At 36.2% G+C, this 14,643-nt stretch overlaps 2 protein-coding genes across 2 annotated transcripts; both read left to right on the top strand.

Moving 5' to 3' along the window:
- Window positions 1–416: 416 nt before the first annotated feature.
- LOC147761557 (uncharacterized) lies at window positions 417–4,479 on the top strand. Its single transcript, XM_087013869.1, has 7 exons — window positions 417–582; window positions 1,145–1,273; window positions 2,337–2,383; window positions 2,747–2,796; window positions 2,981–3,076; window positions 3,516–3,680; window positions 4,066–4,479. The coding sequence occupies exons 1-7, from the start codon at window positions 517–519 to the stop codon at window positions 4,227–4,229; spliced, it is 717 nt and encodes a 238-aa protein (XP_086869995.1). The 5' UTR covers window positions 417–516; the 3' UTR covers window positions 4,230–4,479.
- A 3,003-nt stretch (window positions 4,480–7,482) lies between these two features.
- LOC106181478 (uncharacterized) lies at window positions 7,483–14,643 on the top strand. The gene is made up of 9 exons (XM_013565860.2): window positions 7,483–7,519; window positions 9,411–9,509; window positions 10,295–10,341; window positions 10,961–11,010; window positions 11,690–11,785; window positions 12,172–12,336; window positions 13,138–13,256; window positions 13,927–14,179; window positions 14,400–14,643. Exons 1-9 carry the CDS (start codon window positions 7,493–7,495, stop codon window positions 14,447–14,449), a joined length of 906 nt encoding a protein of 301 aa, XP_013421314.2. The 5' UTR covers window positions 7,483–7,492; the 3' UTR covers window positions 14,450–14,643.

The raw sequence follows: 14,643 nt of genomic DNA, 5'->3' as shown, positions 1-14,643 counted from the left end.
ATTGTTAAAAAAGAATCTATCTAGGAATACTCTTTCTCAAACAAGGCCTCGTGTACGTCATGAACCTAACTTTGATGACCATGTTTGGAGACTGGCGTTGCGCGGGAAGTAATGCGTTTATACGCACCCCATCATTATCGTAGATATATACATATAAATGTTCAACTTGACACGGATAATGAGGGCCTATCCTCAATATAAAATGGAGGAAAAAATGAAAGTAACCTACACAAAAGTCAGCGGTTAAGCTCTTTTGGAAATAGTCAAGAATCCCTCAGATGTGTAATAGTACAGAATTCTGAAAAGGCAGGCAATCTGAAATATATGAAACTTTCAGAGAGAGAGAGAGAGAGAGAGAGAGAGGATGGGTTATCTTGTACATGTAATTGCGGTCCACCACACTGTCATAATTTTACTCCCAAGGCAACAGAAGCGTCCGTGAAGAATTATTCGAGAAAGAAAGGGTCTATATTAGAGTTTTATGGTGTGCCAAGCCAAACGGAACGATGAAGGGGTATGAGAAGAAACTTTAGTCACATTGCCAAGTCATTAAAGAAAAAAGGAAGCATGAGAACACTCGAGGTAAGCGAGGCAGCTGTTGGTATATATTGTTATTCTAAGCTCGTAAACTGAAATTTTTCAAAGAAAGACTTGGATTATCTCTAAACATTTACGAAGAGGCATTTTCAGCGACGGTTCCTTCGAATAAATCGCAGGAAACCATGGCAACATGGACAAATAATTCCACGTGGTTAACGAAGAGTTAAAAATCTGCTCTCTGTTCGTTGTTGCATCATCGTAGATATGCAGCTAATATATAATGCCACGAACAGAAACAATGCGTCGGTATATTTTGGGTAGATGCATGGTCCGCTAGTAGTCTATTACAAAGTTATTGTACAGGGCGTTGACAAAAGTATTGCGCCATTTTGCTTGAGCGCGAACAACGACTGGGTGTTTATGGTTTTTCAATAAATATTTTATTGAAAACTGGTAACGTCAAGCTAGTATCATTAATGTATAAATATAGCTATATTGATTTTACGTTTCCCTGTTAACATGCCGAAAATGCGCAAAAACTGTTTGCAAATATGTATTTGTTTAAATCGTGTTGAATTTTTGAATCTTTCCTTCATTTTATTAGGTTGCCACATTTTCTTTCCTGTTTGCTATTCTCGGCCAAGGTGCGGCTGGTTTCCAGTGGTCATGGTGCAGACGTCCCGTGTGTCCCCCTTGCAAGAAAGAGCCTGCGTGCGCACCTCAAGCTGAAAAGGTACAGGCCTACCCAACTACCAGGCTCGGCACATAAGGATCCTGAATTAACCGGCATATCGGACCACACTACCCGTTTTCAAGGTGTGTGTCAGATCGCATTTCGGAGTATCAGTCAGAACTCCGACAGGATGAACCCGCGGTCGTACTACAAAAATTGTTCTGGGGTATGATACTCCAAAATGCGATCTGACACACACCTTGAAAACGGGTAGTGTGGTCCGACATGCCGGTTAATTCAGGATCCTTATGTGCCAAGTCTGGTAGTTGGGTAGGCCTGAGGTAACACTAAGGGCAATTTAACCACGTTATTGTTCTATATACAATAGAGAATAACATAGATAAATAGACTGAATTTCAAAAATGCAATTACAATTTTTTAAGTACTCATTATAACCTATAATGTAGCTTATCCCAGTACAAGTTTTCAGTTATGTGCTAACATTTACGATAAATTAGTTTTTGGGGGGTTTCATTTTTAAGCAATCGTGCATAACTTAACTTTATATACTTCAAACAGGCATTAAGAGATTTAAGTGGAGCAATAAAAGCAATTTATGAATAATACATAGACTAGACCTTAACGTACCGTTTACCGCACAAAATTTCTTTGCACCAGTTAAAAAGTGAAGAAAAAGCATATGTCTTGCTTTATGTGGTGTATCATAGTTAAATGTTATTATAGTTAAACGTTATTGTGTAACACAATTTTAAATTTTGAAAAATGGCTCTTGCCCACTGCTTTATATTTGTCAAGTGAATCGGAGCAGTTAGATTCTCCACAAATCCCGCCCCTCTTTTAGGAAAATCTGTGACTTGCCAGTGAATCAGCTACATAATGCGATATACAGGCACTTTGATTGACTTATCGTTAACATATACATGTTGCTGTTTTATTACCGGTCAGTCTTTAATTTCAGAGTCTTATTGGACAACATATTGAGCCATTTATTATTAGTATAATTTTTGGCATGGTTTAAATGAGCTCATATTATTCAATCTGGCATTCTGACGTCCAAATGCCATATCACTGCTGGACTAACCGATATCTTTCTATATTTCAGACTTGGGTGTTCCAAACGCCGGTGTTCCCTTCACCACTCAGTTATATGTGAGCGTTTTTTTTTTTCCTTTTTTCCCCCATTTTTTATTTTTTTGGTTATATCATGTTGCTCATACAGTATGCTCTTTTGGTTTGCTTGCTTGTAAGTTCTTTTATAATCTATTTAATTCTTTCTTTTTTAATAGAAAATCTACACAGACTCTATTTTATGACTTACCAACTATATATTTTAACACTATATTAAAAGATTTGAATCTTGTAATTTTTTATAATTCACTTACGCAATTGTTTTGCCTTTTGTCGACATTCATTTGTATGCGAGAAAAAAAAAACGTCCATGTGAAAATAGCATTGATCCAAGTTGTACGGTGACCTACATGTATTAATGTCAAATTGTTGAATATTTTTTAGAGACGATGCAGGGCATTATGCGGGGCTTAATAAAGAATTGCTCACTGAAGGTGGGACGAGATTTTTTCTGTCTTTGGCTTAAGTTCAACAAATATTTTTGATTTATAGCATATTTTTCAAACAAAACTTTGCTAAATCTTCCTGGAATTCCCTTCCCTCTATCGTTTCTCTTTCTCTCTCTTTGTTCTTTTTGTTTAAATAGATCTGTATACGGTATAAAACGAATGCTTCCAGTATGCAAGTTAGCTGGAAAACGCTGTGAGACCACTACTATGCCCTTAAGGTCCTGCATGGAGTCTGGCCCCAGAGGAGAATTGAACGCAGGAGAAGGTAAATAGAGAAATCTCTCTCTCTCTCTCTCTCTTAACAAATAGTCATGTTAAAATCCCCTAATGAAAATTGACAAAAATACGTTAAATATTAAATAATTTTCATTAGCCCCCCCTCCCCCGCCCCGAAAGCGAAGCGGTATTGGTGATTTTACCGGCTGCAGAGCCCCAACGGGAGACTTCGGCAGAGTCACTCGCCACCAGTTTGGGGATTTTACCGTGGCAAAGCTCTTGCACAGTTTAATAATAATAGAACAGTTCGATAAGAGAAAAAGCAGAAAATCATTCGAAGAGGTTTTTGTATCAATTCTAAGTTAATGGTAATTTTTGGTATAATAAGACTGTGGGGAGATTAGCTTGCATATTTCATTTCCATATTCTATCCAAAGAATTATATTGATTCTTTTCTTTATGTTGTAATTGCTTGTTATAATCTCCAGGCCTTATGGGAGAATGGTTTGATGGTTGCCTAGGATGGGGAATCAATAAGGAAAGGCTGCGACAGGTTGCCTTTTCGAAGCCATTCGAACCTCTCCACTCCAACATGTTGGTTCTTCCCAACAGCACGCTGCTTCAGACTCCTGATGTCAGTGGTAAAACTGTAGGTGGGTGCTTTGATAAACGAAAAATGAAGCTGGGTAATCAAACTTTATTTTCACAGCTTTCAATTATTCTAGTGTGATATCTTGAGATATTTTCTCTGGTACAATGCTGCACATCTCACCTGTCACATTTCGTAACAACATAATAATATATATCACTGGTAAGCATGAAGCCATTTTTTCTTTAAATAATAATCTGCCAAAACTTAAAAAAGAATTCAGTGTTAAGAATATAAAACTATTCAAAATCTTTATGTACGTAATGGTTAATGACAACTTATTGTAAACTTAAAAATTTGAGAGTACCCATATATTGAAACATTTTCATTCTTTTCAGTAGACGTCCTTAGGTACATATGCATTCGAATATTTTATGTATTTTTTCCAGCTTTTATGGATGGTCTAATGGCCACACCCGAATGTCTTCGGGCCCATGGAGTGACCGGTTTCCAAGTAGTCTACGTATCAGGACATGAAGAGGGAGTTGAATACCTTCAAACTGGAAAGGTATGGCACAAGCGAATAAAGCTCAGTGTCCATCGTTCTTATTAAATCTGAAAAACGTATCTAAATGAAAAGGTCATTTTATAAATTTTGTAATACTAGAATTTCATGATCAGAACCTTCTCTCTGTAACGATATTTCCTGCAAGTAAGTTTAGTTGAAATGTTGTAAATATTTCACATTCAAGCCATGCGATGATGCCCTACAACTATGCTTATTTTTTCAAAAGCCTTATCGACAAGGAAATGTATTCACTACTTTATATCTATCTATCTATCTATCTATCTATCTGATTGTTTATTTATTTGTCATTTAGGCAGACGCGATTTTTATTCCTAACAGCCCTTTCAGCATTGAAACTCCAGATCTAGTCGTCATCAATCCACTCGGACCTGACGCCAGTCACAACATGCAGTGTGTTTCCGGTGCAGCTTTGATGACCAAAAAAGGGAGCGCAGCTCTTGATTGGTGGAATAAAGCATTTGAGCAATACAAGGCTTCCGGCGCGTATGCAGAACTGTGTCGAAAATATCTAAAAATTGGACGGGAAATGTTCCACAGCAGAATAGGTATATCTTCTAGATTGTCTGATAAACGTGAACACAACAACGACTGTAAATAAGAAACAGTATCGGTTTTCAAAATAACAATAAATAAATAAATAAGATAAAATAGACACAATGTGTTTGCCGTAATGTCTTCTGCTGACAGAGATTATTTTTGCTTTTGGTTTGTGTATGTGTAAGAAAATGTAACTAAAAGTTTATATAGGTTACTCTGAAGAAAACGTTTACTTTGAAATACCTCCTACCTTTGAAATTCCGTCAAACAACGAAAGTGAACAACTGCCTTACTTCATTTTAGGTCGGTACCCAGTTGGAGCCTCCGTCGCTGATATTTGTCTTCTAGACTAACTGGCAGATGTGTGACTAAATAGTACAACATCACGGTTGACAGACTAAGAAAACAACGGCTGAGACCAGATACTACCTTCTACTAGGGTCACAGCTTAAATTTATGTCTAAATCAATTCTCGCGCCACAGAATAGAGGGCAACCAGAAACCCTCCTGCGTACTATAATATGCTGCGTACTCTAATATGCTGGCGCATTCATAGTGTTTTTAAAACCTCATTTAATCAAATAACCTATATATTTGTGTGAAACTTTAAACTGTAGAAAATAGCATTAGCTAGATTTAGATGTTTAACCATGTACTGAAAATAGAACAGGGTGGAAGGGAAACTCTGCAATATGTGAATTGGATATGTATTTTCTGCTTCAAATTGGACATCTTAATGATATATATTATGTGTTGATTCAATCAGCTAGTGTTACACTTGCAGATAAAATGCTACCTCAAAAACATATCAAATATTTAAGTATAAAAATGTCAAAGTTTTTACGAGCACAGAATGAAAAAGAGGTTGATAGTCTGGTATCCAGGATTCATGGCTGATAGACCATTGTAAACTTCAACTAGGCAGACGTAAATTATTATTTGTGCCCGCTCCTATTTAATGTAGATCAGAGAGTCGAGATACACTGTCCTGGTATCAGGTATATGTATCAATCGGATTCTGGAACTAATGTTTAACGACTAACCACCGTTCTGGTGACAGCCTGAGACCTTTCACTTGGAAATTATATAGATGGACTGGTCACCTCACTGTGTGACATACAGTACACGGGTGAGACTACAACGCCGGGTAGCCGTAAATTTTAAGTTCCAGATTTCGATTGATCCATATGATATGATTCGTATGATTCTAAGGGCTCTTTCCCATAGGCACCATCGTTCTACATAGATTTATATATCGATCCAATTAACAGATTAACATGCCCCCTCTTGGCAATGAGTAGAATACAGAAAAGCTGGCGATTATACGAGTGCGTCGGAAAACAGTAGGAGGCGTGTTAATCTGTTAAATCAATTGCACTCCGCAGGAGTCCCCATAGAGTTTGATCGATCTAAGCAGACCAATATGGGAATGAGCCATAATTTGACTGGATGACTAAAAACATCAACTCCTAAACTTTACTGGTATATTGTTGTCACAGTTTTGTAATCGAGTGATGCTAGTCTTTAAAAACGGTAGTACTTGTAAGTAAAGTTTAATGAGTGACACATTTGTATTGAGAATATGATAAACTCTGTTTTCCAGAGAGATGGACGGGTTTCCAGTGTTACCGAAAGTTAATACATATTTTAAATGTCGAAGCAATGCATGCCAGCAGAAAGCCTTTGAAGTGCTCTTTAATTTTATATAAGTAGTGATCAGCATCTGGCTTTTTATTTCACGTGTTGTATCAGCTTGAAATGAAGATGAAATGAAGTCTTAAAAGGTCACCTTGAAGTGTTCATGTTGAGGAAAGTTGATCACTACGTCCCTTAGTTTCTATGCTAAAACATGGCTGCAGCGTGGTCGTCATGTTATTACGACACGGAAATTACACCCATGGTTTTGAGAATAGGGCTTTTATTGGGGACATTATTTATTTTTCGTATAGTTTAATATGTATTAATAACGTGGGTGCTTCCTCGTCGTTGTTTTCCATCTAAAATATTCGATTTATGATCGGTTTGTTAAGTGTATGTAAATTCTGCTTTTATTCAATAAAGTGGTGAAATCACAAACAACTAGCACATGCGGTCCATGTCATGATTGCAACATTTTATATGCTCCTGTTAAAAGTAAATCATTCATATTTGGAATACACCCCGTAAATATGGGTGCAGGTGCAGTCAAGTAGGTCTTTTCTGAGTGAGGATGTGTTAACAGGCAGAAGGGCGAATGGTCTGAGGATAGAAAATCAAATGTTTTGGGGACGTTAACAAGTACTCGTCAACATACATGAAACAGTGTGAACGGAACAAATGTGTGTTTACTGTCAGCATATATTACAAGATATCCTTTTTGAAAAACAATTTCATTTTTTATCACGTGCAACGTAAATCCGATAAATGGTACAAGTGAACTATTGTACTGGTAGTTCATATACTGCGCTTTTCAGAACTCCAGTTATCGTTTAATTCCAGAAAATCTTGCGGAACGGATTTCTTCATTCTGATCGGTGCTATCCCAACATAATTTACCGTCTCAAAATCTCCATGTTATGCGAACCGTGGAGTTCAATGTATTTACTTTTAAAAAGCCATGTCAATGTGACACATGCAGATTGGAATTGAATTGGACTTGGTGTGATGATTCATCTAACCAAAGAACAGGGATGATATCAATGACGTAGGTAATTTGCATAATCAGGAGGATAGGTATTAAGACGCACATCATGCATTTCAGGCAGACGTTTATGACATTCAAGATGAATACTGCAAAGGTAAGTCCGTGCTGAATTCTGCTTGATTTTTTGAGTATGTACATTTGTCTCATTTGAGTTTGAAGAGTACGCCGTTCTCTGAAATCGACTGTTTTCATCATCTGGTTGATTTGCTTCTTTTACCCATAAAAATTTCTCGGATTTCTTTATTTTTATTTTACATCAACTCTCACCCTCTATCGCTTTCACTTCCCGAAGCTACTCATTCCCTTCTGGCAGTTCAGAGTTCATCCTTTTCAACAGAATAATATGATGAGAGGTTTCATATATCCCAGTGCTGATTTTAATCTTCTTACTGACAATTACTCGATCAATGTTTGCTTGCGTGCTTGCGCCCTCACGCAACATGCCACCCGCGGGCTATCATCCACCCTGCCGTAAAGGACTGAAACTGTCTTCCAGATGCTAACAGGGCGACGACGCCAAAATTCTCATAGTAGAGTGATTTGTATAAGATAAGCCACTTAAATATCTGTGAATATACGGCGCAAAACTCTCTATGACCCAGGTAGAGGGTTAAGGACCGAATGCAAATGTGTGCCATTTCGCCAAATAACAGTAACATTAAACCTAAAATAGGAAAGTTATTGTGAATAACCTGTCACCGTTGTACCTTGATTTCGCATTGTTTTTCAATTTCAAATTCTATATAAAGATTTGCGAAATGCATTTTAAAATTGATGTAATACTTTAATGCTTTCATGCTTTTAATCTTTATTTTACAAAGGAAAAGCTCCGTGAATTTGGGTAAATTTCTTCTTTATTAGCAATTTAATTTTGACTGTCATGAGTGAAATTCACCAGTTTTCATCTCCATTAAGAGATTGGGTCAAAAACTAGAACTTAGACATACACACAGGTTTATGGATCCTAATTTTGTGAAAATGTTTGGATGTGGTACGTCCTTGTTCATTAAGGAGAAAAGGATTGGAAACTTCAGGAAAATGACACTTTTGCCTCATGAGGTCCTTACGTCCAATATGTGTCTTTTAAGGCACTCTCGACAAGATTTACCCGCCAAAATGAATTTTCCTTAAAAAAGAGTTTTTCTTTTTTTTTCTCATAAATCACTGTTGGACAAGTCCCTGTCTTATACCATTTTTTATTCAAAATGATTTTTCTAAATAACTGTATCGCGGCCTTGTGGTGTGTAAATACAGACGTTGAGAGCTGTCAATGGCTATCTGACAAAGCTGAGAAAATAATAACGACACTAATTACGCTTCAGATAAACTTTTATTTAAATGATTTTATTGTCTTCAATATCTGAATTTGGAAATATAAGAAGCTTTTCAGGCTAAAATATAACTTGGGGGATTTACAAACACATGCATTAAGGAGCGTATCTTTAATATGCACATTGATAGTATGTGGTTATTGTGGTAATATTACCCATACAGTTAAGTGGATTGTGCCCACATGTTTCTTTCCATATCATATATAAACAGCATTGTCCCTCGGCAAAGTCACCCGGTAACAAACTGTCACATTTTGAGAGTTCATGTAATATATGGGTGTCTTATGAATAGTTGCGCCAATGAAGGACTTGCCATTTTGTGCAAAAGACGAGAGTACACTTGTATAAAATCAGCTAGCACACAATGGTAAATTATTATTGAATTGCCGCCTTCCTATATAAAATCAACGTCCATTACATTTTTTCCTTCTTTCTTGTTTCAAAATTTGACTCAATATTGCAATTAATGTAGTAAGAACGCTGAATCACTGATAGATAGTAATTTTCTGGCATTGTTGCCCCAAATTACATGTATATTATATTATATTATATTATATTATATTATATTATATTATATTATATTTATAATTTAACGTACATAATATGCAAAACATGTTTCACAACACATACTCTAATTTATCTCTACTGGGGCAGATTTCCACGTTGGTTTTCCTGTTTGCTGTGGTCGGACAAGGCGAAAGTGTTAGAAGAGCGCCGCCTGGTCCCCCGCCATGCCCTCTTCAGCCACCCAAGGTAACCTGTTCTTATCAACTGAAAGGTCGTGTAGTCATCGAACGTGATTAAAGCATCATTATATTCCGATTTATAAATTATGTTTTAAAATACCGCTGGCGGGTCAAGATATTTTGAGGGAGTGCTTTAACAAAAAAAGATAAATTAATTTAAATATTTTGAATAAATAAGTAAATATAAATAAATAATTTATTTGTATCTAACCGAATAGGTAAGAACGTTACACATGGATACAAACGGACATGTACTTGATTATCGTATGAGTATGGTATTTTTTAAGGAGTGGGAGAGGGTGGATTTGCCACTTCTACCATTTCACGTAAATTAGCTACAAATCCGCCAATGGTAGTGTAGTGTTTGAAAGTAGTGAAATTTTACCAGAATTTATCATGTACTTTAGTATATCTACAGACAGTGCACGTAAAGTCATCCCTTAACGTCTTTTAAGACTTTAAATAAAGCATTATTTCTACAAATGTATGTACCTGCATGTATATTCGGTCTCACTGCAATCACAGCAACAATATTATAATTTAGTATTGTACATCATTTTAAAGATTTAACAGTCTCTACTATGATTCTTGGGTACTATTAAAATAATTTCCGATCAAACTCTCCTTCAAATCCCTCAAAATCTGGCTTGATTTTGCGTTAATTCGCAAGACCTCGGGCTATCACAATTGATGCCCATTGTAAACCGTCAGAGTAAAAGTGAAAAATTATTTTATATTATATTATATTATATTATATTATATTATATTATATTATATTATATTATATTATAGGTATGGGTGTTTGAAATGCCAATCTATCCCCCTCCGCTGTCGTACCTGTAAGTCCTTGTCTTTTTCATGCTCTTTTTAAAGGGAACGTTTATGAGATTCTGTTGCGTGCATTTCTTTTCTTCCCATAACCCACATAGATGTTTGCGGCAGTTCCTTGTTGAATAATGAATATACCTGCACTTTTGCAATGTACTTAAAGTAGAAAACAAGGACTAACGCAGTTTTTACTAAGCAGACAAGAGTGAAGGTAGTAATATTGATCACATACACAGACAAACAACCACCCACGCACACACACGCACACTGATCATGTTTATGTCGTACATTAATTGGAGTTTGGTGATAGATGTGATAATAGTCTACTAGTGCTGGGGTGTTGCTGAAAACTTCTCAATGATTTGCTGAAGTGACATATTTGATATCAGATCTCACATTTTGTCATTTTAGTGTATCTGGCTTTGTACATGTTTGTGTATATATCACTTCGAATAGAAACTTAAAAGTTCACGTATGTATGTGTCCTCGCGGGTGATGTGCGCGTGCGTACTTATCAACAAGTGATTTCACTGCAATGATGAAGTGCACTTCACAGTGTAGGAAGCATTGTAACTGTTCTTCACGCAAAGCTAGAAAAGGTGTGTGTTTTAAGATGTCACCTTTTTTCAGAAATTCCTCTGGAGAATTTACGGGGCTTTACCGTGAACTTCTGCAGGCAGGTAAGTTAAGCAAATTACTTTCCGTCGGACAAAATGTGACTAATATTTAAAAAAGAAACAACATGTGTTCATAAATCCAGAGATGTACATGTAGGCCTACCGGTACTTGGTTAATTGTTATGCCATGCATATTATTTCCGGGCTAAGCTTAGGCTAATAAGATCAAATAACCAACTATGCCATATTAGCCTGAAAGCTTTAATGAAAAATTGACTCACATAAATATTATTGGTACATCTAAATGGATTATTGTTACCAGGAAATCACAACTTGCTCAAAAGAGACTTATTGAAAGAGAAAATAAAAACAGAAGCCACCCTAAAAGAAACTTTTTGAGATTCAACTAGTCGGCTAAATCAAGCCCTTAAAAAAAGGGCAAGCTTTTGGTCCCTGACTTATACTACGTATACCTTTTTATGAAACAGACGCGTGTGTGAAGCGTGTGTGTAACCACTGGTAGGCATTAATATGAAACATCTTGGTTCTTTTTTTTCAAAGATCAATATTGAAACATGAGCACACAAACATATAAATGATGGTGCCCTTATTTTTATGCTATACGTAGCGAATGTGTATCCTGTTTGATCTTGAAATCTCTCTCTTGTGATTTTCTCTTGAAACAAATTCTCTCTCCCCTTGCCATTTGCATATGTAATATCTCATCATTTTTTCCTTTCAGTTTGCGAGATAGCTGAAAAGGAGTGTGATTACACAACAATACCGGTGCAGAAGTGTATGGAAGCTGGCCCTAACGGAGAAAATATAGCCGGCGAAGGTAAAAACATTTCACTGAATTCCACATTACCTGATAGTGGTGCTGGTGATGTGTGGCTATAAACATTGAACATAATGTAACGTGTCGAAGTATCTAGAAATAATCTTCCTAAAATAAATAAATAAATAAATAAAATCTTGGTAAGTGAAGCTATTTATCTGCCAATTTCAAAACACCATGAAATAGGTAAGGCGATTTAGAAAAATCATAATTCCTATTTTATAGGAAATTTAAATTAAAATGACCAGGGCATGGAAATTCAGTGTATATTCTTCCAACTTCGTTTCTGATAATGTCCTTAGTCGATAGTCCAACTTCCATTTTCAGCCTTAAACAATAATTTGCACGAAATTGTCATTTTGACAAAAATTCTTTTCCAAACACAGGTCTGATGGGAGATTGGTTTGACGGCTGTTTTGGCTTCGGCATCACCACAGAACGCCAACAACAGGTGGAGTTCTCCAATCCGTTCTCACCACTGAAATCCAACATGATGGTCCTGCCAAGCAGTCCTTTGGTTGAAACACAGAACGTGACTGGGAAGATAGTCGGTAGGTGGATTTTCAGGTTAACTAGAACAACAGCTTCTACACAGGCGACAGTTTCTCCAAAAGGGCTCATTGTTAATTAATATCTGCATTTATTTAGTATAAACTAAATCAGCATAAATTATTTGCAATGGTCCGAAAATATAGTGTAAGTAAAGCATAAAACAGTAGCAACTTTTTTCCTTGTTTTAAAACGGTGTGTTTTATGTGATCGGATTTGTATATATATTGCTTTTTCTTGGTAGGTGAAAATAGATTAAACACCGGCCTAAAAGTTGTCATTTGCTCTCGGTCAGACTAAATGTGTGATTAAGAGGGACTAACAGAATTTTAAAATGATAATATCAATAAAAATTTTTTTCGTGTTTTTTGATGATGAGGAAATGTTTTTTCTTCTTGTCAAGGTTTGCTGCAATTGAAAATTAAAGACCAAATGCCACTATGAGACTGAATACACATGTACATATATGTATACTAGAGATGGAACTTTTTAATGACATATACCTGTACCCTACTTATAGTTTATACTATAGAACCCTGCTTTGCGCGTCCGTTACATAAATCTAACTAGATATGTTTATTGGATCATAATGATTAGAATAATAATAAAAAGAAGAATTGTATAATAAAAGAAAGCTACGAAAAAAAGGGGACAAAACCCAGCACTTATTTTTTTTAGTCTTGTGTCTTCAATGTCACAGACTCAGTGTTTTGTTATATTTATTTATTTATTTATTTATTTATTTATCTATTTATTATTCTCCAAGACCGCCAAAGTATATCTATATTATTCATATTTTCTAGCGTTTGCTGGGGGCCAGTTGTCTTCACCCCAGTGCCTCATAAACCATGGCGTGACGGGTTTTGAGGCAATCTTCGTAAATGGACACGCTGCAGGGATGGAGGCCCTTGAAAGCGGTGAAGTAAGTCGATCATGCGATACTTCTTCTCTGCTTAAATAATATCAGTAAAGAAAGTTGCCCGTTTGGCTCAAGTACCCTTAATTGCAGGCCTAATGCATGTCATCTTTTTAAGTTTTTCACCTTCAAACCTAAACATGTGAACGCTTTCAGACGTGTGTGTGTGCGTGTGTGTGTGTGCGTGTGTGACAATGAACACCTTTTCCGTGACGTCAATGAAAGACAAAATCCAGTTATCAGTCCCTTGTTCTCAATATCACGTTCACAGTGTTCTCTTTTATTTATTTATTTATTTTTGTTTGTTTATTTATTTATTTAATTATTTATTTATTTGTTTATTTATGAAAAAGTCGGTCCGTCACGCAAATGGGACTCGGTTTGGCCCAAGTAGATTGTCCGTCAGTTTTCATTAATGTATTTTGGGCTGCACTTTCTACACCACATTTATAAGTCTTTGAAATAAATAAATAAATAAATAAATAAATAAATAAATAAATAAGGAAAATTTCATTTTGGAAAAAAATTCAAAAAGATACCAGTATCTCGGCATTTAACGGGGACTGCATATTTATACATTAAATGAGATTGGTTTTTTTTCTATGCCTTAGAGTTTCCACTGAAACCTTATATGTACATGTTCACTAATCCTAACAGGGTGTCACTGCTTTTCCAGGCAGACGCTTTATTCAACAGTAACAATGCACTGAACACAGCTAGCGCAGAACTCGTCATCATCAACCCAGCCGGAGCAGGCACCGATCCCGACATGCAGTGCATTTCCGGTACCGCCCTTATGACCAAGAAAGGCAGCGAGGCCATTGATTGGTGGAATGAGGCGTTGGAGACGTACAAGGCATCCGGGGCGTTCTTAAGTTTGTGTGAGAAGTACCTGGAAATAGGGCGTCAGATGTACTTCGACAAGATAGGTAAGGGTGTTTTTTTGAGAATTAAGAATTAAGATTTTAAAAGACCTTCTTATCATTCATTATTATTTTTGAGGCATTAAGCGTTTGCCATCTGGCTGTGTAAATTGTTTTATGATCAAATATACAGCATCAAGGTGGAACATGAGTAAATTCAAGGCACACATACAGCTAAAGGAAGAGAAGTTCATATGACACTTACGGGCCTCTTGTATACTTTCAGGGAGCTATCCCGTGGGAGCCACTGTTCACGATATTTGTCTTCTGGACTAACTGGCCATTTAAATGATGATACGGGAATGAAAGACACTTCAAAAACTTGAAACAATAGAGAACTCTAACAATCAGACAGATTAAAACAGGATATTTAATGTTGATATTTATGCAGAAAAGAACGTGCTTGTAACTCATCTTTGTCTTTTTAAAGGGAATATAAATGTAGCAAATAAAAAGGGTTTTGTCGACCA

This window comes from Lingula anatina, chromosome 5 (assembly GCF_051362555.1).
Source record: "Lingula anatina isolate TDL-2025a chromosome 5, LinAna3.0, whole genome shotgun sequence".
NCBI classification, from domain to species: Eukaryota; Metazoa; Brachiopoda; class Lingulata; order Lingulida; family Lingulidae; genus Lingula; species Lingula anatina.
Note: the sequence above shows the minus strand (reverse complement) of the source record. Positions and strands in the feature narration are given on the sequence as shown.

What these genes read in the sequence shown, in the direction of transcription:
- LOC147761557 (XM_087013869.1), top strand. Translation starts at nt 517, where the DNA reads ATGAGAAGAAACTTTAGTCACATTGCCAAGTCATTAAAGAAAAAAGGA. An exon ending in GAAGCATGAGAACACTCGAG is followed by an intron (nt 583 to 1,144) that starts GTAAGCGAGGCA and finishes TCATTTTATTAG; the next exon opens with GTTGCCACATTTTCTTTCCT. An exon ending in AGAATTGAACGCAGGAGAAG is followed by an intron (nt 3,077 to 3,515) that starts GTAAATAGAGAA and finishes TATAATCTCCAG; the next exon opens with GCCTTATGGGAGAATGGTTT.
- LOC106181478 (XM_013565860.2), top strand. Translation starts at nt 7,493, where the DNA reads ATGACATTCAAGATGAATACTGCAAAG. An exon ending in CCGTGAACTTCTGCAGGCAG is followed by an intron (nt 11,011 to 11,689) that starts GTAAGTTAAGCA and finishes TTTTCCTTTCAG; the next exon opens with TTTGCGAGATAGCTGAAAAG. An exon ending in AGGCCCTTGAAAGCGGTGAA is followed by an intron (nt 13,257 to 13,926) that starts GTAAGTCGATCA and finishes CTGCTTTTCCAG; the next exon opens with GCAGACGCTTTATTCAACAG.